The sequence below is a fragment of the Hakea prostrata genome, chromosome 2 (genome assembly GCF_041222555.1).
Source record: "Hakea prostrata isolate BN-2017 chromosome 2, UWA_Hpros_2, whole genome shotgun sequence".
Classification (NCBI taxonomy): domain Eukaryota; kingdom Viridiplantae; phylum Streptophyta; class Magnoliopsida; order Proteales; family Proteaceae; genus Hakea; species Hakea prostrata.
In genome coordinates this window covers 48,924,555-48,948,561 of record NC_142601.1, presented here as the reverse complement: position 1 = coordinate 48,948,561, position 24,007 = coordinate 48,924,555, and the positions used below count along the sequence as shown (strand labels likewise).

The 24,007-nt window shown below is 36.7% G+C and overlaps 2 protein-coding genes across 2 annotated transcripts in view; both read left to right on the top strand.

The window, feature by feature from the left end:
* The window catches only part of LOC149024623 (protein pleiotropic regulatory locus 1-like), a 28,441-nt gene extending 6,934 nt beyond the window's left edge, over positions 1-21,507 (top strand). The window contains exons 7-17 of the mRNA XM_089144841.1: positions 4,081-4,173; positions 8,637-8,700; positions 8,820-8,905; positions 8,993-9,094; positions 9,264-9,347; positions 16,301-16,361; positions 16,442-16,508; positions 16,691-16,768; positions 20,093-20,157; positions 20,449-20,526; positions 20,611-21,507. Of these exons, the coding sequence (XP_089000967.1) occupies positions 4,081-4,173; positions 8,637-8,700; positions 8,820-8,905; positions 8,993-9,094; positions 9,264-9,347; positions 16,301-16,361; positions 16,442-16,508; positions 16,691-16,768; positions 20,093-20,157; positions 20,449-20,526; positions 20,611-20,783 (951 nt within the window). The 3' untranslated portion in view covers positions 20,784-21,507. The remainder of the gene's footprint in view (positions 1-4,080; positions 4,174-8,636; positions 8,701-8,819; positions 8,906-8,992; positions 9,095-9,263; positions 9,348-16,300; positions 16,362-16,441; positions 16,509-16,690; positions 16,769-20,092; positions 20,158-20,448; positions 20,527-20,610) is intronic.
* Positions 21,508-23,272: 1,765 nt separating this feature from the next.
* Positions 23,273-24,007, top strand: LOC149024622 (uncharacterized). The gene has a single exon (XM_089143505.1). The coding sequence runs from the start codon at positions 23,273-23,275 to the stop codon at positions 24,005-24,007; it is 735 nt and encodes a 244-aa protein (XP_088999631.1).

Here is a 24,007-nt window from a genome sequence, read left to right as displayed (position 1 = left end):
CTTCCATTGTTGAGCTTCTTTGTAGAAAACCCGACTATTTCTTCTCTAATAGTGGTTCTCATGCCAAGCTGGCTTCAATTACTTTCTCCCATAATTTCATAGTATGACTCCTTAGTTTTATTCTTCTATAGTTACTATAACTTTCAATTTCTTATTTATTTTTGTAAATTGGGACAATAATGCTTCTCCTTCATTCATCAGGCATATTTCTTGTGCTCATAATGTTTCTAAACAACTTGTTTAGCCAAGCTAGCCCATTGGTTCCTAAGCTTTCCATACTAATATTGGGGTTTTGTTAAGAACTTGTGCTTTGCCTCTTTCATTCTTCTTCGAGTTCTTGTTTTTTTTTTATTTTTTTTTTTTTATTTATTACTTTGGATTTCGTAATTCACCATATATATGTTTGAGAATTGGTTGCCATGGTGAATGGTGTAATCTTTTGAGTTATAGATATCTAAAGTATGTTCGTTTAATAGGCTAGAGAAACCATCACATACTAGTACTCTAGCATCTTCACTTTTAATACGTCTAACATGGTCCAAATCTGTACTTGTCCTGTCTGTTATTTTGGTCTCTCTTTGGCATAGTTTATATTTATGTTTATGACTTATTTATGAATAATCAGTTATAATAATAGGTTATGTGTAATAAACAAACTTCGTTTGATCACTACTACACATAATATATTATATAACAAGAAATAGGTTTGGTACCATTGGGTGAATAATATATTATTTATCATCAGTTTGTTTTTCGGTTTAAATTGTAAAATATATAGCGGCTTTAGTCTTTATTGGTTTGGGTAGTTTAATATTCCAAAATATTGTTAAAGTGGAGTGAGAGCAATTTTGGAGGTTGGAAAGAGAGAAAGCAAGGTTGTGTTCTATTTTTTGTAACTTTTCCTTTTTACCCCTACTTAAGTAGTAATTCTGCACATGTTCATTAATGGTATCTTGCATAAACTAAAATTAACAGTTTATGGTGATAAATCATAGGTGCCCTTGATCTATTTATGAATTTATGCTTAAATCATATTATTTAAATGAGAAACAGTGGTCATAACTCATACCAAATACATCTATATATGTTTATAGGTCAAATAACACATCCAAGACCATACCAAATACATACAGACACACACACAACACACACACACACACACACACACACACACACACACACACACACACACACACACACATATATATATATATATATATATATATATATATATATATAAGATGGCAAACACACCAAACCTCCAAGACCCTGCTTGTAACACATCCAAGACCACTAAAGTCTTGTTGTACAGTTAGGCTTTCCCTTGGTATCATCTTGCAATTCTTATACAACAATATATTTGACCTTCTAGTTAGGAAGTAATCAATTTGACTTCTATGATGTTCGAAGGTAATTAAATGCCTTTCTCTCCCTCTCACTCTCTCCCTCTCTTCCTCTCTCTCTTTGAAGTAAGTTTTTATGATAGATAAATCAAAAGCAACAACAAGATCTAAAGTTGAGATGCCTTCCTCGTCTCTCTCTCTCTCTCATTTTTATTTTTATTTAATCATTGATAAATCAAAAGCAACAACAAAATGTAAATTTGATATGCATTCCTCGTTCTTCTCTCCAAACCCATATCCTCCATGTACACTTTCATAGCCTCTTTGATATTTTTTTTCAATATGTCCATTTAGGTCATCCCTTGTGATAATCTTTTCTCATTGACAAATTTGTTGCACTAATCCATTCATTTGTTCTCAAAATTATAATTTTATACTTCCATTCAATCCTACCTATGGTGCATTAATTACATTCATAATCTCCTTCTCTAGCACAAGCTTGTTATGCTATCTCCTAATCTTTTAATGTCCAGCACATTGTTATTAAAATCTTTATCCACTGTTATGCCTACTTCACTTTTATCACTTTGGTCTATAATTTACCAAAGTTGAAAGTCATCCAACTCCTTTGCTTTTTTATGCTTCCTTCTAGTCTCTTCAATGTAAGCTATATTAATGCTTCTTTTCCAATAGTATCTATTAGTTCTAAGCTATTACTGTTGAAGATCCTATTTTCCAATATGCCAGTCTGATCCTATGTATTAGGACTAGCTTTTGTATCTTCACTCGTCCATTGCATGGGAATCTTTGCCTATTTATTGCTACATTTGAGCACCGATGTGGTGCATTGCTTTGGGGGGTACACCCTAGCTAACCCTTGTCCTTATCACTACACCCGGGCCATAGTGTAGTTTGTCGTTTATTTTGTCGGGAATGCCCTAATGTAGTGTTTATCATATAAGGCTTGTAGAATCCATTGAAAAAGATTTAGTTGGGTTTTTTTTCTTGTGCCGGCTGCCGACTTGACACACCAACCCTCCTTTACTTGGACTTGAGACCGGAAGCAAACACATGCATAGTTTAAACCAGTCCTTAAATAATAAAATGAATATATTCACTAGGAAACCAAAGTAATGCAAGAAAGTTACTCAAAACAGGACTGACTTATAGAAGCTAATCCTGCCTAACTAAAAACTTGATCACACTTAAATTAAAGTAAATAGACGAAGACAGTTGACTAATCCTGTATTTCTAGCCTCTACTCATATTATAGGCCCCTTAAGGTGGCTCATTAAAACACATCCAATAAAAGGCCCATCACACACATAGCCGACCAAATTATTTCTCTTAAAATAAGTGGTGTTGGTGATTTGACTGCGTTATAGCAAGTGGAATTGAAGACAGAAATACAGAAGGAAATTAGCACCTAAAGGAACCAAGGTAGTAACTAAGGTTGGAATAAGAAGCCACCAGAAAAACAACGGTCACTATACCATATGTTGCTCCCACAGGATATTAAAAGATGGTTGCCAATAACATGTGGGTTTGATAGCTGGAGGGTGTTGCAGCAATGTAATCCTCCCTAGAATTTCAGAGAAGAAGAAAGTAGAAGAATTTAAGAAGATAAGTTCTTGACCTCCCACTGAGGGCTTACAAACTACACTAGTATACCACTGAGATTGCCATAGTTTCTCGCAAGAGAAACCTGCATCTCATGCAATCACAGATTCACAATGAAAAGATCTGATATTTTGTCAAAATTGTTGTAATAGCATGATTGTCCTACTCTATTTATTTTGCAACATTACAAGAAAATAGTGTTTTGTCATGCATGAGCAAGAGAGTTCTAGAGAACAAAATATGAAGCTTTAGACTAACCACAAATAAGAAAATTATCAGTGAATCCCAGAGAACCTAAATCACCAATATTTTGGCTTTTAGTATTTTCTCAGGACTGAAAACAAATGACAATTGTGGGCCTCAATGTATGGTAAGGTAGCTCCAAGTTTTGAGTTCAGAATAGCTTCTTTCAAAAAGCAGTAGTAAGGCTGCACACATTTTTCTTCCCCCCCCCCCCCCCCCCCCCCCAAAAAAAAAAAAAAAAAAAAAAAAAAAAAAAAGGGGGAAAAGAAAAGAAAAGATGCATACATTTGACCATTCCCATAACCTGGATCTGGTACGCCATTTGATAGAAAACTCAATGACACACCCATGGTTCATATATACAACTGACACTCAGTATATATTAGTTGCTTCTTAGAACAATGTGATGGCTTGTGTTGCTGGCTTTCTTGTTCGTTTGAACTGCATCAATGCCTTAAAAAGGACCATATATATTGCCTAAAAGGATGTCAATTCAGGATGTCAAGCTTAACTTGTGTAACTTGTGTGACACTGTTTTTACCCCCCCCCCCCCCAAAAAAAAAAAAAAAGGGGAGACGACCACCCCCCCCCACTACTCCGCGACCAATTTCTTCTCATTTGGACAGTAAGTAACCTCATACTGGTTCATAGGTGTCTTACAATATTTTTGCAGTGTGGGTCGAAGAACTGCTATAAAGCGGCTCAATATTTGTACGCCCTTATAATTAGTTATGAATACACCTCCCCACCACCCAAAAAAAGAAAAAAAAAAGGTAGTTGATCTCCACAGGAAAAATACTCTTGATATATTGGATGCTGCAATCTTGCTTTCCGACATTTAGTATTCCTAACACTAATCTTTCAATTTTTGTAGGTCATCAGTGGCCATTTGGGATGGGTCAGATCCATTGCTTTTGATCCTAGCAATACATGGTTTTGTACTGGTTCTGCAGACCGTACAATAAAGGTTTGAATCTTCAAAAGCTTTCCTGTTCAAGGATTAGTAATAAATGTTCTTCTGTCGCTTATGATGTGGAGTTTCAGCTATTTGATTCCCTGACAGATAAATTGTCTTGTTTCGTTGTGATTAATACTGCTTCCTGTGATAGGGAATATTATGTTAGGTTTTCTGAAGGAACTCGGTGGCAGGCATATAACTGATTGAAGTTTTGGTGAAGTTTACAAGTTTTTCTCCTGGATGTGAAACAGAAACTTGGAATAGGTCATATTCTGAATAGCCTAGGTAAAAGAAAAAACAAACAATGAATGAACCGATTGAAGGAACAGGCGAGAAAAATGCAAACAGAAGAGAATTGATGGGTGAAGACGAAAAAAAGAACAAGATAAAGGGAAAAATTGCAATTTTTAATTTCTATATTTTTTCAGGGGGCTGAGGAAAGTACAATGGTCATTTTAAAAGGGAAAAAAGGAGCTGTATTAGGCGATGCCTATGAATCAGCCAAAATAGCTATACATGAGTAAAACGCAGAACTGCAGAAGTATCTTAATTTTATTTAATAATCTATATCAGGAAATGTGAATGCATGGATTTTGGAACTAGCATTGGATAGGCTGTTGATACCAGATTGGAGTAAATTTCTCCGATGTGGACACTTGTGGTCAATCTGTATTGGCATCTGTATCAGTATCGGTAGTGATTGATATTGACAACAATTCCATAATTTAAATCCTTGTGGCCACTAGTTTTGTAGTGCATTATTTAAATCATGCAGGTTTATTTAAATCCTGACTATACTCCTGAATCTATCAAAGCTTTTCTATTTAATTTCAGATGTTCAACTGTTTTCAATACATTGACTTTCAACTTTCTTCATTTCTGTTTCTGCCATTTCCATTTTGGTTAAAACCAAAACATGAATTGCGGAAATTGGGGCCTACTTCTGAACTTAGGTACCTGTTGTCTTCTTGCCAACCATTACCTTTAAAGGTCTCCAGAAATTTAAATTCTGTTCTTTATTATTATTTTTCTGTCTATTCAATCCTATTGATCTGTGCAGAATGATTCAGCATCAAAATTGAAGTTTATTGAAAAGCAATCTATGAGGAAGAGAGTAAATACATGATGTAAACCTGCATGTCCCTTGATACTCCACTGATCATTTCTTCTGAGAAATAGAGCCCAAGAAAAATTTAAAAGCCAAAAGGGGAATCCAATCTGCACAAGCCCATTGCTGCCCAAATGATGATATAATAAGCATACCTTCTCCATAAGTAGCAATTAATAATTTAGAGAAGATTCAATGCATGTGCCAATTCGGCTCCCCATCATTAATTTTCTGGCTCTTCAATGTGGGATATGGACATGTCAGTAATCCTGCGTAGGTTTCAGAGCCCAAAACTCGTCGTGGTTGATTAGATTTGAGGCTGGTGAAGATGGATTGATGAAGTCCTATCCTATAGGAAGGAGGGATATGCTGACAAAATAGTAGGTGTTACTAGTGTTCCAGCCAACATTAAAGAGGACAAAGTATCAGAATTCAAAACTGTGCCAGAATGACTGAACACTTGGATGGGGATGGACTCCTAGGTGGGATAACTCCATAAAATATCAGCCAATTCTGATGGCTGGTTGCAAAATTATGCAGAATTTCCCTGAATTAGATACAAACAAGAACAACTACCCTCACCTTGTCCTTATCCCTACTCTTTGATGACTTTCAGCCATTGGATCAATCCAATTTTGCCATCGAAGGAAGGATCTAGTTCTTGTGCTTAAATTTGATTTATACTGAAATAGTTGTGTTTCTGGTTAAACTTTTTGGTGCATGAGAATGCTATCAGTATCTCTTTGATAGTGAAATAGTTGTGTTCCATTCAAAGTGAGATTTTCTTGCACTTGTGTTTTGTTTTGCTTTTTCCCCCTTTCAAAGATTTACCATATTATGATTTATGTGATCCTTTTTTGTTTCAATGTTTTACCATATTAAGTTATATGAAACTTTTAGATTTGAGAAGAATTTCTCTCATTAGACAGTTGAAAATTGTACTTACTGCTAAAAATCCAATCTTTATTCGTGAACTGAGGTTCAATTTTTATCCTTTTGGAATTAAAAACTTTATTGTTTTTATTTTATTGAAATAGGGAGTTATTTGATTATTTATGAATAATGTCTCATGCAAATGAAATGCCAAATGTAAACATTATTTGATCATTTATGAATAATGTCTCATGCTTTGACCATATCTCGGTTTTTTGCTGGTCCAAATTTGAGTTCTTGGACCTTGATATCTAGTAGGTTGGTCTTCTTGAATGAGATTAGCAACACAGCAATGGCAACAGTCTTTCAAACAGATCTTGGAAACTTGATTTGTGCAGAACAATTAATATAGTAACAAAATGTTCTAGTGAAATATGAAGAAAGGAAGAAAGATATATAGATTTCACCTTTATTGTGCTGCTTTCATGCTAGGAGAACTCTCATGATCTCTCCGAGAGCTGGGGAGACGAGATGATATGCTTAGCATGTAACTCTGGGCTTGACTCTCATGTTGTAACTTTGATGATTGGATTATCATTTGAATTTTTTAATTTGAACTATGAACATGTGTAATGCAGTAGATTTGTTTGAATTTTGAGTTTGATAGTAATGTATGAGCATATGATGTGTACAGTTGGCCATCTTAAGGTTTCATTTCAGCATTGTCATTTCCCACTTGGGTCTAAAGTGGAAATCATGATTAGTTTGTTTTTGCGTTTCATAAGTCTGAGGTCACCAATGTGCCCAAAGGGGCTGAAATAGGACGGCCAGCAAGTTTCAAGCCCCAAATGATCCTTAATACCCTTTGACTTGGAACCTGGAGTTTGAAGAAAAAAATTCCACCAACTCAATGAGATCACTTACTCTCTTTTTTTTGAGTTGGCGAGATGGGCCTCGAGATCAAGATACCATGGCTGGTTTTCACAGCCACGGTACGGTATGAAGTCATGTCGGGGCACCTGTAATTGTCCTCCCTTTTATTATTAACAATTGCCTTGATTACAAAACTAAATACTCTAGTAGGTTACTTGAGAGATCCTACAAAATAGCAACTAAATAAACTTTATAAGGAAACAGAACTTTAAATATCATTATATTCTTAATGGCTTAAAAGGAAAATAGAACAGAAACTATCTTCTTCATCCCGTGTAGGACTTAAGTCACTGATTTTTGGGCTTTTAAAATTAGCCCATTACAATATTAAACCCAAAAATATGTAGGTCACAGCCCATACAAACCATTTTGACGCTCAAATAACACATTATCCCTTCTTGGTCCAATTTCTTGGCCTGGCTTAACATCATTACTCCATTCCCATATCTACCGCATACATGCAACTTCCATAGAGAGGCAAGCTGGCATCTTTGTTTTTATCTATTTTTAGGAACATTAGAAGAGCAAGAATAGTGAAATTTAGTAGTGCAGAAAAAAGCTGATATTTGTGAAACGGATGGCTATATTGAACATGCACATGACCAAGATTTTATATAGCTGAAGATAGAGGAGAGAGAATATTTAGCATGCAAGGTACCTATATAAAAGAGGTAAATAAGAATTCTGTTGGTTTGGAGTTGCTCCAGTATTTCTTACGTTGGGAAGCAGCTATGGTTACTCCTGTATTTCGTAAGTTAGGAAGCAGTCAATGCTATGTACCATTAGACCTGTTGAGACTAGATAGAAACTTTTGGGGTGCAGTGGAAAGGAAATCTCACATTCAGTTGGTTGCTGGTCAGGCCATATATTGTCTAGTAAGCAGATATGCCATAAACTATTCTCCTTTTAAGTTATTATTACATTAATGTTGTTATTAAAATAGGTGATGCTATTGTATTAAAAGCATTAGCAAGTTGCTTATATGAATTGAGAGCTCTTGAGGTATCTTCTTACGATGAAAAGACAAGATAAATCGCAAATTAAAAAACTACCCGAACTCATGAGATATCTCAGTCCACTTGAGATCTCTGTTCTACAAGATTTTGAACCAACTTGACAAAGAAAAGGACCCAGGATTCGATCAAGATATATCTTAATATCTTATACCAACTTTCAGCCCCATCTCATATCGAAAACCTTTGAGATGTCACACATGCACCCCGCGGGGCAGGGGGGGGGGGGAAGGGATCTTGCTCCCACTGTTTTGGTTTTTTGATGGGCCAATTTTGGGCCTTGAGTTTTGAATTCTTGATCCATGGATGTATATAATGTTTTAGAAAGTAATGTATGATGGATAGGAAAGAATGCCTTTATCTAAAAGTGTCCTACTTCGAACAGGGAGTGAACATTATCATTGTTGTTACAAAAGGCTTCCTGATGCTCAAAATTGTTTCTGCTTTTATATTTTGCCTCATCTTTATGGGATGTACTGTTTAATGATGTTCTTTGATAAGCTTCTGTAAATATTAAATTTTTTTTTTTGGTGGGCTTTGACAAGATATGGGACGTGGCAAGTGGAAGGCTAAAGCTCACATTAACAGGACACATCGAACAGATACGTGGTTAGTGCTTTTGTACTATTATTTTTGCACTGTGGTGCCATCTAAAAGTTATGCTCTGTTTTGTTGAAAATGATTTTTGAGCCAGGTGTAACAGTAGTGTACATATGTTTCCTTTGCAGGCCTTGCAGTGAGCAAAACTCATACTTACATGTTTTCTGCGGGTGATGACAAACAAGTAAAATGTTGGGATCTTGAACAGAACAAGGTGAATATTTCATCATCCAATTGCTATCCGTTCTTGAAATAATATTGAAAGTTATTTTGATTTCTTACCATATTTTCCTTCATTCAGGTTATCCGGTCATATCACGGGCATCTAAGTGGTGTTTACTGCTTGGCTCTTCATCCCACCATTGACATTTTGCTTACAGGAGGACGTGATTCTGTCTGCCGGGTATGATTGTCTTCTTAGCTCTATGTCATGCATCTGGAACAGAGATAATTCAAAACTTGCAAAAGAAATAGAAAATAGAAAGGCTTTAGTTTTTATTGTAGTGATTCATATTTTTGTTTGATTGATTATTTTGGATCTTTGGATGCAACTTAAACAATTGTTTCTCCAGGTATGGGATATTCGTAGTAAGATGCAGATTCATGCTCTCTCTGGACATGATAACACAGTTTGCTCAGTTTTTACTAGACCAACGGTATGTGGATTTTTTTAAGAAGATGATTATGGGATTTTGGTTGAGACTGCTGCATACATAAAGTCATATTATCACTCCATCAATTGTGGGAAAGTGACCTTATTTCTGTTTCTTGGTACTCATAGCTTTGTATTGAATTGTTCTTGTGTGCCAGTTCTCAAAGCTTTTGTCATTTTGTATCAATCAAAGGCTGTGTGTGGGTCATCTGGTTACCTGGATCCACTGCATTCCATGATTGATCTTCCTTTTCCTGCACCATATTTTTTAAGGAACACAATAAATAGGTTAGTTGCAATTTGAATCCCTGGGCCTGCCACTTATTTTTTGACGAGTTAGCAGATACTCTTAGTGCTCAAGTATATGCCTTTCATGAATTTTGTATTTTGCATAGACTCACCATAGTGCAATGTGTTTGATTCAATTGTCACTTACGGTGGTGTAGTTAGCCTATTTCTGGGACCTATGTGTCCAGAATTTCTGTAATAGTTCCAAGTAAAGTGCAACGTAATAAAGTGCTTCACCCAAAAAAATATATTAATAATTAAAAAAAGGTAATAACATGTTGAACCTCATGGTTTATGGCAGAAGAAATCAAGAAAGTATAATGCTCTGAAGTCCCATCTTCATTTGGCATGGTGATGATGATCTTGTCCCATGTGCATGGATGAAGCAGCCCCATATCCCTGTGGCAAGATTTCTTTTAAAAATTTTACGTTTACATCCCTTAAATTGGCCCGAAACTAGGGTGTGGTCTGTATTACCCCATATATTACCTTTTGGCCCTCTCCATCAGAGTCTGTTTAAAGCTGTTAATAAAATCAAATTAAATTCAAAATTTGACCAAATTACCCTCAATTAAAAAATTATTTTCAAAAGATGTTAGAAATATATTATAAATGTTAACATATAGTTGGATGAAGGAATTTCCCCTACACCCATCTTCTTGATTGGTTTAGTTGAACTGGGGAACCATCCATCGTAGTCAGAAGCCACCCACCACCGCTGGTGAAATCCCTTTTTGGGTAAGAGTTTTGAGGGGTTGTTGATGATCAAACCTCACCAGCTTACTCCATCACCGCCAGTAAAGCCTCATCTGCTTAGTCCCATCAGGAAACCATCAGTTTACTCAGGAAAGGTAAAATCCCATCACAGCCAGTAAAATTCCATCAGCTTAGTCATTCATACTGAAAGAGGGTGGATATTAGTTTTAATGGACAATCTCGTCAGCTTACTGAGGCACAATTTTCTCTTCGAAAATTTCTACTTCTCCTACCTTTAAGAAAGAGGGAAAACCCTTTAAAAATCAAAACCGTCCATTAATTCAACACCCTCAAAGTCCATCAGCCTACTTGGGCACGACTAAACCTCATCAGCTTACTCCCCCACCGGAAACCACCCTCTTTCACTTTGAATGATTAAAAGGAACCTATGAACTAAAAAGCATGGAAGCATCAGGTAATTTGAGCTCACTGGAATCAGCAAAGATACAAAGACAAAGATTTTAAAATCTGAGATGAATTAGGGTTTTAGTGGTACAGGACAGAGAAACAGAAAGTAAACCATGTGAAATACTGTGAGGTGGATTATAATATTTTTTGCAGCAAACTGATCTTAAATTGAATTTTAAGTCGCTAAATTTATGATTGGGTTTTAACTTCTAATCAAGGTTGTCAAAGCGTCCCGCCTTGTTGCTTTGGCCCATTTTTGGACAAGGCAATTTGCCTTGGTTTTCGTTGCCTTCTATTGCCTAGCATTGCCTAGCATTGCCTTGTCGCCTTGACAACCATGGTTCTAATTGTGCTGTTGTAGATCCCTTGTCTGATTTTCTGGCGGTGAAGGGAGTTTCCATAGATTTTTTTTTCTTCTTTAATGGTGGGTGATTTCTAGCAGGTTGAAGGGAGTTTCCATAGATTTTTTTTCTTCTTTAGTGGTGGGTGATTTCTAGCAGGGTGAAGGAAGAAAATGGGAGAAGGGGGAATCGCTTCACCCACCTTGATGATTCTTTGGAATAGGGTATGGGAGTGTAATTGTAATTTTTGATTGCATGATTAAGGTATACTAGTAATTTCATTTCTTTTTATTTTAGTTATTATGGTCATTTTCTCTTTGCCATTAATACCCTTGGAATGGTGTTAGTTTGAGGGGACCCAAACATAATATATGGGGATAAGAGGGGATCACACCCTAGTTTTGCACCAATTTATTTTTATTATTTTTTTAATATAAATTTTAAGAGTTATTATTAAAAGGAGAAAGAAAGGCTCCCTGTATTAGCATAGCACTTGAAGCTAGTCTTTGAGAGGCCCTGGAGTTCAATGGAGAATAGCACTATGAGTCCCCTGGAGTTATATTGAAATAGGACTCTGAATCCTTCTTTTCTCACCCCCCCCCCCCCCCAAATATTCTGTTTTGATGTACTATAAGGTCTATAAATATAAGGCTTATTCTTTGGAGTCCTTCATTGACTAAGAGGTGAAGTTCCTAGTGAAATTGATCTCTCCTCTCTTTCCTCTTTCTTTCTTTCTTTCCCTTTTTTTCTTCTTCTTCTTTTTTTTTCTCTTCCTATTTCTTGTTGTAATTGACATGGTATCAGAGCCATAACCAGTTGCCAGTTTGGGAGTTGTTCTTTTCTGATTTAGGTTTAGTATGAAGGTTATACATGATGCTGCTGAATTATGAATTTATTGGGTAATCATTTTCTAGTGAAGGCTACAGAACCACTATCATACTACTGCCATTACATACTTCTCTTCTCTTTGACTGTGACCTTGGTTCTCAATTTTTATTTTAATGGGATTTTTTGCATCTTCTCAATTTGCTGTTGAATTGGCCTGATGATGTTGTAGCCATTGGTTAATCTGGTATGATTTCTGAAGTTCTTTGATAAAGTTGAATCAATTTTGCTGCCATAGTTTAGGCTGTCTTTGGCATTATGTAGATTTATGTTTATGACCTATATATGAATAATCAGTTACGGTAATAGGTTATGAGTAATAAACAATAATTGTTTGGTTACTGCTAAATATAATATATTATACAATAAGAAACAGGTTTGGTATAGCTAGGTAAATAATATATTATGTATCATCAGTTTGGTTTTGGGTTGGTTTTGGTCGGCAGTTATATGTATATTTGCTTTGGTATTAGTATTGATTTGCTTTCATTGGTTTAGGTTGGTTTTGATATCCTGATGGTATTAGTATTGGTTTGCTTTTATTGGTTTAGGTTGGTTTTGATATCCTAAAATGTTCTTATGATAGGGATGTAATCAAGGTGGATGTTGGAAAGTGAGAAAATCAATGTTTTGTTATAATTTTTGATAACTTTACCATTTTACTCTACTTAAGTAGTAATTCTGCACATGTTCATTAATGGTACCCACATAAACGAAACTAAACAATTTATGACAACATGTCATGAACAACCATTGATCTATTTATGATTTATGTTTAAATCAATTTATTTACTGATAAAGGTCATAAATTATACCAAACACATTTATTAATGTTTATATGTTAAATAATCGTAAATTTATACTATACCAAAGAGAGCCTTAGTTAAGCTGCTTTGTTGTTGGACAGTTTAGACCTGAAGAATGATCCAAAATTCCTTTCTGTTGTGAGGATTGAAGCTGACCTGCTGCAATTTTTCCTCTTGTTTTCGGTTGCTGGAAGTTGCAATTTTGCAGTTCGTTTCTGTTGAATCCCTTTTTTTGGTCGATGGTTGAATACCCTAGTTGTTGTATTTCAGCCATTAAGGTTTCCAGATTCTCAGGTTGAAGATGGGTTTTATGGGGTTGTTTAGAAGAAAAGAGAAGCTTTAAATTTTATTTTATCCTCCTGGATTTATATACAATTAAGATGTTTTATTTCAAATTTCCACCTCTAAATCGTGATGGAGACAGTAACACTTCTATTGTTTCAATTGCTAACTTTGTATTTCTCGATTCCCAACTTCCTTGTTTTTCAATTGCTAGCTTCCTTTTTTTGATTCCTAGACTTCTTTGTTAGATGTTTCCGTTATTGTTTGGGGTTGGATATCCAATCCAGATTAATATCTTCTTCTTTTCTTTAATTTAGGCTTTATTTCATCCTCCTGGCCCATTATTTTTGGTTTCTTTTCCTTTCAACATAACCCTTTCATAGTCAGATAACCTTATTTGAATTATGCTTCCTCTTTTTCAGTTTAACTTGTTTGGTATTTAATAAATGTGCGGGATCCCATCTTTAATTGTTAAGCATACCCCTCACGTTATTTATGTGTTTGTTCTTAAAAGTTTTCCATTGCATGTTTTCCTTCTGGCTTTCGCTTCTTTTTAGGACTTTTCCTGATTATATTCATGCTATTTCGATTTCAATTTTGTTGTATTTACAGATTTGCTATTCTTTTCCTTTATTTACCAATAACCTCTTAGAAAAATTTTGGTTTATTACAATATTTCTGTTACTTCTTTAAGCTGCCCAATTTGCAGAGATCTCATAAGCCCATGAGTTATTAAAATGGGTTTGAGACCCTGTTATTTGGTATGTTTGCTTGGACTCACCCAAGGATTGAGTTGGGATTGGTGGATTAGTTACAAATTTGCCATTATCTTAATCTGGTGGACCATGGATTACATCAGTTTGAGATTTTAGTTGTCATTATGTGTGGATGATTGAAGAATATTCGGTGTTCATTTCTGTGTTCTTTTGTTATAAACTTGTTGAGATGTTTGTTGTTTGACATGATTATTGGTTGTTTTTTTATCATGTATAATGCTATACATGAGGGGAGACTGAAGATGTCTACTGCAAGTGATTTTGTCTAGATTTATGGACTCAAGAAAGAGTCTAATTGTTGCTGCCTACTGGAGTGCCTTTTTGGATAGGCATTTGTATAGTCACTGGAGCTGCACTATTATAAAATTTATGTAGCCATGGGACTTACACTCTTATGATATTTATTATGTAGGCATTGGGTGGTTGCAATTTGATGGACTCTTGTGTAGCCATTAGGTGCTGCATTTGATGGACTTTTATATTTGCGTTGGATGTTGCATTTGAGATCTTCCCTGGGAAGGGTGTTTAATATTTCTGTTGGTTGTTGCAAAGACATGGATTTATGACAACCGATTGGAGTGCTGCTTTGAGATCACGGGAGCCTGTTTTTAGCTAGGAATTAATCCAGAAGATTAGGGCAGCATTTGAAGTTAAAATAAAACAGGGATAGATAGGAACGACTACGGTTTAGGGCTTGTTGAGTTAATAAAATGAAATTTGCCTTCTTCCTCTCACTGCTCAAATCATATCTTGAAGCCAGTTCAATCACTAAAGAACTCTCCTGGTTAAACCCTCTGGGTAGAAATTTCAGACTGCAGGCCCAAGTTCTGGGCACCCAACTGCTTTGGAATGTTCCATTATCATGCCAAATACTTGACTCCTGAGAGCAGATAAAATCTCTGAAATTGAACTGACTGAAGGAGAGAGATTGGGTTTGAATTCAGCCTGGAGTTCCCAATATCCGCACAGTTTCAGGAAGTCTTTGTAAGCAAGGTCGTAATGTAATTATGTGTTGATATATGGTCAACTAGGGACCAGTTCTTGCAGGTCCAATCTAGACCAAACTTGAAGCTAGAAAAATGAGGGCTAGGTTTTGCTGAAATTTGAATTAGGGTTTCTAGGATTCATAGGTGGAATTTAGGGCTGGGGTTCGGATCATATCTGAGGAGAGGGAGGCTGTCTTACCCAATAGTAGGGCTGAAACTGATGACAAGAATGATAGATCTGAAATTTAGGTCTTTGTGGGAGAAATTGTTAATGTCCAAATCTAGGTTTTGGCTGGTTGATTGCGACCAGATATGGTCCAAAGGGAATGAAGATTCAGTGGTTAGATTGGGCAGGGCAGAATTTCTGCAAGAATAGCTATATATATAGTTCTAGAATGTATATGAAGGTTTTCAAGCAGCAGCTTACTTGAATATGAAAATTAGGGTTTTTGATGGTTGGATGGGGCAGATTTTGCTTGGATCTCTTGAATAGGGTTATCCCAATTCAGAGAAATGCTCTTGCATTTTATTATGGTAAGTAGAACACAAACAGAAAGTATTTTGTGTATAACTTCAGCGACAATAGAAATGAGAGGGAGATGCTGAAAATTGATGATAGGAAGACACCACAAAGTGATAATTTTAGATTCCTAGGGTCAGTAAAAAAATACGGATTGAGGGATGGAGTTACACAGTGGTGCAACTACAAAGAGTCAGAATATGGTGGATAATGAATGAACTCAGTGGCTGAAATTAAGATGTTGGAATAGATGACTGGTAAAACTGGAAAGTAAAAAATAAGAAATGGACAAACTGGAGCAATTTAGCAGTAGCTCGAATACAGGGTAAGTTGCGTCCTTTGGGTGGCAATGTGGCATGGTTATTTGCGATGGAGGTGGAGGTTTTCAAATGATGGGGTGATTTGATTCAGAATGAAAGGAGCTAAAATAGTGATGGCTTTGTGAAAAATGAATCTAGGAGAATTAGAGGGAAGACATGCATAACTTAGGGCTAGTTGGTGGTGGTTTTCAAATGATGGGGTGATTTGGTTCAGATTGAAGGGGCTAAAATAGTGATGGGTATGCAGAAAAAGTCTAGGAGAATTGTGAGGAAGACATGCATAACTTAGGGCTAGTTGGTGGTGGTTTTCAAATGATGGGGTGATTTGGTTCAGATTGAAGGGGCTAAAATAGTGATGGGTATGCAGAAAAAGAGTCTAGGAGAATTGTGAGGGAAGACATGCTTAACTTAGGGCTAGAAAAATCCAATTTATGTGGCATAAATTGGGTTGAGTTGTTTGCTGAACATAACAGTGAGAACTTGCATTATATAACATTTCTCTTTAGAATAACTTAATGACTAGTGTTTCGTTTGTAATGAACAATTTGACTTACAATGGTCATGCTTGAATTTTTCTGGTTCTCTTCAGGACCCACAAGTTGTAACTGGCTCTCATGACACGACCATTAAGTTCTGGGATCTCCGCTATGGTAATTGTTTGTTTTACTGTCATCATTTTGATTTTTTGTGGGAGCTATTCTCTCTCTCCTCACGTATGTTCTGCTTGTAGGAAAAACAATGGTAACTCTTACACACCATAAGAAGTCTGTCAGAGCAATGGCACAGCATCCTAAAGAGTAAGTACCTAAATTTCATGTACTTCCGTTTTGGGATATCTGTGCCTACTATCTTCTTTATCCCCTCCACCCACCCCGCAGAAAGGGGGGGGGGGGGGGGGGGACCACATTTTTGTTTATTTTATTGGTGTTTGGGGATTTTGGCTTCCTCTGGAATTTAAGTGAACTTGTCTATATCCCAGGCATGCTTTTGCATCTGCTTCGGCTGACAACATAAAGAAATTCAACCTTCCTAAAGGAGAGTTTTTGCACAACATGCTGTGAGTATTCAATAAGCTGGTTACTAGATTTACCTTTCTCGCTGGTGCCTATACAATATTTTAAAATCCTAAGCAGTACCTTAATCCATATTTGTAGAGATTGAAGGTCTCTTTTTTTAATATATATGTTTGGAAGAATTATCTAAAAGTGAAAGTCTAAGCTATTCAGCATGTATGTCATATGAGGAATAATTAGACCGTCTGGAAATGTGGTGAGCTCCTTTTTTGTTCATACTTTTTCATTGGTAGCCCATTAATGTAGCTTGTTCATGGCCCTTCCATAGAGAGTTCAGGTAGCTCAGCTCAACTGAGGGTCCAGCTGTGACTGCACTTATACTTTGTTCAGTTAACTAGTCACTCCTAATCTTCATCTGCAGCCACGATGAAAAACTTCTTATTTCCCTTAAAGCCATTCCTGGCTTTTCTGTTCTGAGAGGTGATGTGAGAGTGTGAGACTGATTTTGCTGAGTTTCAGTGCTAAACAAATGGAACCTATAAAGTTTGTGATGTACATCTGGCTCTTCATAAACCAAACATTTTGAAGAAAGTATTAGAAGATGTATACCTGTCCATTCTGATTATTGCATTTGTTCCAAGATGTAGAAGAAGGTTAAATATTTCATTTTGGAGGTTGAATTTTCTCTTTTCTTGGGTTGTTTTATTTTTTATTTTTTAATTTATTATTAATTTCTTACTTTTTAGGGTGCAGGGGGTGGGGTGGTTAGTCGGCAGCTGAGGCACAATTTGAAAGAGTGCAGCTTGCACTAGTTTCAGGCATGGGTCTTCAATCAGGCAATTTACCCCTTATTTTGGGGGGGGGGGGGTGAGGGTGGGGGGCGTTGAACTCAGGGAATGTGCTTTATTGCTTATTTTGCACCTCACCACATTTAGGAGAAATAACAACAGGCAATAATGTCAGTGAAATTGTGCAGTTATACTCCTTAGTATCAGTTTTGTTGTATCACACACTCTACTTCAGTTACAATTCCAAACTAAAGAGCTAAAACGTATACTGATATGATACTATTAGTAATATAGTCAGGCTTCTGTTGATGTACTTGTCTTAGTATACTTTTGCATTGACCTTCTTTTCTAAACTTGGTTCTAGATCTCTCATCTGAATTATTGGTGCTACAAACATCAATATCATGTCATGGATGAATTTGAACATGGCAATCTTTCCTTCTCTTTTCTTTCTTTTCTTTTTTTTTAAAGATTCATTACAGAAAAGGCATTCCTAAGAACCCCCATGGTGAGAAAAGGGAGTGAAACATATCTCAGAGGTCATACTTTCGTAACCATTATATGAGACAAACCTGAATCCCCCTTACAATCTATGACAACTCTGAAGTTCAGCATCCTTCCTAGTCAGGTCCATTAGCTCCAAAGGTAACAACATGGGATTTCATATAAATTCTGAATCCATTACCAGCACTTTAGTCATAAAGTCCGCTTGTTGATTTTGCCTCCTCCATACATGCAGGATTTCTATATGCTTCAACAAGGTTAAAAGGTGTAGTATTTTTCCTTTTATCCCTTGTATGTTCCATGGACCTTGGCAACTTCCTTGTAGAATATCTGCCGCCAGCTTAGAGGTCGGATATATACCTCCAGCAATCCTTTCTCTACACAATGCAGTACTCTCCGTAGATAGCTTCCATTTCCATTACCAGCATCAACGTGTTGTTCCCTTTCCTGCAAAAGCCATGACTGGGTTCCTATTCCTCTCTAATAACTACTCTTCCATACAATCCAACTGTTCAATCCTCCATCACAGCGGTAATAAACTCGGCGGATTGTTATGCCTTATGTGTGTATTGTTGCTATGTCACCTTTTTCCCATATTTTTCTGAACTTTCTTTTGGAAAATCTGTGCCTTTGCCTTGCTTTGTGCTTCTTTCCTTGGCAGATTTGGAGGCTTAAGTACCTTATTTGTGCATTTCACCTATATACTAGCAGTAGGTAGTTGTGGGATTGATAGGGAGACTTTTGAAATACTTGCACTCTCAGTGATATCTTGAGTATAATTGGCTTTGTACAATAATGCAATAAAATAATCCTTTTTGGAATGATTAGTACAATGTCTCTCCCCCCAGTTGTAAATTGTGATTAAGTTCCGTATTTGGGGTGAGTGTAGATGAATCAGCTCTGCTTGGGAAGCATCTGAGTTCTTAGAATTTATTTTTCAATACTAATGACATTTAGCGTACCAATAAAATCTCATTAGGGGTTAAGCAAAAATTTTTAAAAATAACATAAAAATTAAGGTTTTCAGAAAGTAAATTTGTATGGTGGAAGGTGATTCAGTCATTTCTTTTGGGTATTATTCCATCTTTGATCTGCCAATGTACTTACAATTCTCTTTACAACGGGTTCTGCATCTCTTATATGCAGTGCAATCTTTTTCCTTTTCCCAGTCCACAATAATAATTGATGTTCATGGAAGGTTTACACTTGTGTGTTGATCCTGCCAAAACTTCAAACACCTTGCTCACTCATACTCCTGATAGGTGACAACTGGATAAATATATGGTACTCTTTTATCTGTTAAGGCACAAACTTCCCATTGATAATTTCCTTTTTATCTTGTTGGGTTGGGAAGTCAGCATGTGACCAGCTGTTTTAGCTGGTGAAGATTGAAATCGACCAAGGTTAGTCATATCAGGTCTGAGTCTTTAGTTAGTAATTAAAGAGTCTTGTGGAGAAGGCTTCCCGGGATATTATGGGGCTTGAAGACCGACCAGAAGATTGATAACCCAATGAGCTTTGATCTCATCAACAAATTTATTCTGACAGACATGGATGAGTAACTAGTTTCATGGGAATGCGGCTTCCCTTGCCTATTGCCAGCACCCATTTTTATCTGTCAGCCGTATACAACTTCGGAAAACATAGGGAATATTGAGAAATTATTTTTGCTGACATCTAGCATGGAACTTCAATAACATCATGTAGGATTAAATAGTACTTCCCTTCGTCTGTTAGTTATTGCAGGTTTTCTCAAGATATATTGTCTTCTCTTGTCAATATGGCTTGACTTATTCTTATTCTAAAAGGAAGCTTTTGCTTTTAGATTCTTGTCACCTACCCTTCTCTTTGTTGCACTAGTCCAGCACACTTGAGAGTTTTACCTCTTGAAGTTTGCTATGAATTGAGGTTCTAAACTGTCATTTCCTATTAATTCTCAGTATATACAGTTTTTTGTCAGTCAAAGTCATAATGATAATTAACTTCAGTTTTTTTACGTTACCATTTTCCTTTGTAAAGAAGTGCCTAAGTTTGTTTCTTCATACTCGTTGACTTGATTAATGTTTTCTTTTCCAGCTCCCAACAGAGGACAATCATAAATGCAATGGCAGTCAATGAAGAGGGTGTGATGGCAACAGGAGGTAACCTTGCCAACTCAATACCTTCTGAGCTCTTAAATTAATTAGGTTACAAGATTGAGCCTGCTGGCGTCATCTTAGTTTGATACCAGGACAACACTGTATCCATGTTGTTGCATACTAGCATTGTACATCTCTTCTCTTATTATTGGTGGTAGCTGGTTTTTGCCCTGGGTTGGTGTCTCTATCAGCTGTGCCACTCTTCTTAAGTTTTTGCTTACCTATTTTCAGAAATGGAAGACTGTATGTTGATGTAAGACGTTTTGTTTTTTTGTTTTTTTCCCCCCTTTTAAGGTGACAATGGGAGTATGTGGTTTTGGGATTGGAAGAGCGGCCATAACTTTCAGCAGTCTCAAACCATTGTGCAGCCTGGTATGCATCTCAGTACCCTAGTCCTCTTTGTGATCATTCTTGTTGGTTAGAAAAGTTTATACTGATGGATGCTTGTGTCTTCAGGGTCCCTGGATAGTGAAGCTGGCATATATGCGCTCTCTTATGATGTAACTGGTTCTCGGCTAGTTACTTGTGAGGCCGACAAAACCATAAAGATGTGGAAAGAAGATGAAAATGCAACTCCTGAAACTCATCCAGTCAACTTCAAGCCTCCAAAGGAATTCCGGCGATTCTAAGCAGCCCTTCACCGTATGTGTGACTTATTAATACTGTAAATGTAAATTTATTTCTATGGAAGAATGTTTCACAGATATGATTGTGTAGAGTTAAAAAAAGCTGTGCACGAGCTGCAATCTGATAAATTCAGTATGGCACAGCTGCAACATGCTCCAATATATGCCGTTAAAAGATGCTCGCGATCAGAATTATTTTTCTTTAGAGGAAGCAGAGTTTTTACATGAGAAGATCTTCTGAACCTCGGCTTTGAGCTCCTGTAAAGGTTTTGAACCAATTTGGGTTTTGAATGATTCAGGAATAGGACCAGTGGATTGATGACGGTTCAAAGGATGGGTAATGATTTCAATGTACCGGAGAGTTACTGCCATTCTGTAGGCATCTAAGTGCTCGCTCGGAGGAATGTTTCTCTTATCTCCAGTCATGGATTCCTAAAGACCCGTTCGGTTGAAGTATGATGATGCTATAATACTTCGTTAAGAAAATTGATTATTTTCAAGAATGTTGAAATTTTCAAGCGCTCTGTCGAATGGTCAAATTGGAATGAGCTCCAATATAATCATTTTTATACCTGATCTTCGACAATTCACGAAATTCTCAGTCTGACAGCAAGGTGATAAACAGTCTGATTGAGGGTCAAGTATAGTGCAAGAATCTCCCACCCAATGGAAGAGACATGTACATGGGGCTAAGTAGGGGAATCGGCTAGGGGTCTTTAACCCTAATAATCAATACTACCTTGGGCTTAAGAACCCTGAGCCCAAACTCTAATCTGTCAGGGTTCTTCTGAAGTTAGGTGGTCCATTTTGAAGAGTATGATGACTCAATAGAAATATTTTTGCCACTTAGAAACTAAATCCCTCATATCAAACGCCTTATATATGCTGATTGGTCAAACTTTAGGGTTAGTGTTTTCTATGAAATCAAAACTTAGGCTGTCAAAGGAAATTTATGGTGCTGATGATCTTTTTAGTGGACTCAAAATAACAACACAATGATAGGTTTTCTATTGAAAATTAAGCAAATTTAATCAAAATAATTAATTAATTCTTTTGAGTGCTTATTATTCCTCAAGTATTAAATCTATTTTTTTTTCTTTTTTTGGAGACAAATGAAGAAAATTTTTTTTTTTCTCTTTTCCTTTTTCCGGGTAGGGGTGGGTGTAGAAGGGAGCTTTTTATATATAAGGGATGACAATATTTCATATACCGTTAGCATGTAAGGAGCCTTTTTTTTTTTTTAATATAAAGATTTTATCAAGTAGAAAACCAGGAGGAAAAATCTCTTGTTTGGTAGAGAACCAGAGTATTTGAAGGGGTATATTTTGGCATGAGTTTGAAAGCCTTTTGAAAGGGACCTAGTGCTCTCCTTTTTCAAGTTGTTTAGCTTAACTCGATCAAATACTTTGCTATGTATAATTTGTCAATTGTTATGGATAAAGCATCAATCACCAGTTTGCGTCAGGTCAACCGGCGGTCCGAACATGACATGAGGCTGAACCACAAACCACGTGGGAATCTAATCATAGCCATTGATTTTGAAATACTCAACCGACAGTCCAAATAAGACCTGTTTAGTAAGGAAAGTCTATAAATAGGGATCAGACTTAGACAAAAGGTAAGACACTTCACTCACTAAAACCTGCAACTTCCCGCTTTCAAGAAATTCAAAAACCTAAAGTTCTCTCGAGCTTTGGAGCAGACACACTTTGCCCTTATTGACTTGATCGTTGGAGACGGAACGCCGATCCAGTTGATCGGGCTCCATTTCTAACAGCTTTTTCCAGTGATCTTGAAGGTGAGGAAGCTTGAGTAAGATCGAACCAGATCTGAATCATTTGGTGCAAACCGTGGTCTGCAACCTTGGCAAATTCCCAACACTTGGCATCGTTTGTGGGAATAGAGCAAAAAACCATGGCTCATTCATCTGAACAACATGAAGAGATACCTGTGATCAAAGCTGCTGAAGCAAGCCAGAGAGAACCTCGAGGAAAAAATACAAAAAGGAAGATGAAGGAGGTGACATTACCAACACTAGCATCTTCTATGCTGACTTGCCATAAATAGAGAGTTCTCAGGGAATAATCACCTCATCTTTTAGAGGTTCAAAACCTACAGGAGGTACAACCAACGGAAGCTCCAGCAACCACATCACAACCAGGATTTGATCCACGTTAGATCCTTTTCCAAATGGAGAACATGCGGCGTTAGATCCTGGAAACTCAAGATCTGGTGAGATCGTATATCCAACAGATTGGAATCCCGAAATCAACTGGAATTCCAGTGCGAACATTACCGGTTGAACATTGAACTCCTTTTTCCCGAGTGGAAGAGGTTTGAAATCAGACTCCTCGGAAGCAAGAGTCAAGGCAATGTCTAGTAAACTCAAATCTGAATGACGAAGGTTGTGGAGAAAGTTCAGATCCAAGTTTTGATCCGCATCCTTTGACCTTGACAATCAGATCTCAACTGAGGAAAACAAAGAAACTCAAATGAGCAAAAGCAGAAAGAGCAAGACTGCTGGTAGTAGGAGAGACAGAAAAAGAGAAAAAGAGAGAACTCAATCTGTAGCTATTCAGAAGTTTGTGGATCTGAGATTAGGAAGAGATTTTGAATTCTTGACAATCAAATCTAGAGATAAACAAACAAAGAAAGAAGAAAATGTGGAAGAGACAATGAATCGAAATCCATTCTCCAAGGTGATAATGAAAACTCCACTGCCTCATAATTTCAAACTCCCCATGTTCACGGTGTATGACGGGAGTATTGATCCACTAGAACATCTAGCTCAACCCAATTCAGTTATGATGTTAGTAGGAGAATCAGAAGCTCTAATGTGCAGACCATTCCCTTCTTCATTGAAAGGACTAGCTACCACTTGGTTCTTCAGCCTCAAACCGAACTCGATCGGAAATTTCAAGGAGTTGATGAGGATTTTTCTGTCACGGTTCCAAAGTAGTATGAAAAGCAGCAAAACAACAAAGAATTTGGCTGCGATTCGCCAGAGACCGGGAGAGTCAATCCCCAGTCATATGAAGAGGTTCAATCAAGAGTCGATTCAGATAAAAATTTTGAACGATGCAGTGGCTTACAATGCAATGTTCAAAGGTTTAATTGATGACCATCTACTTGAATTCCTGATCATGAATAAACCAACAACTATTGTGGAGCTGACGTCACGCTGCAACCAATACACAAACATGAAGGAGATCTCACAAACCATTTAA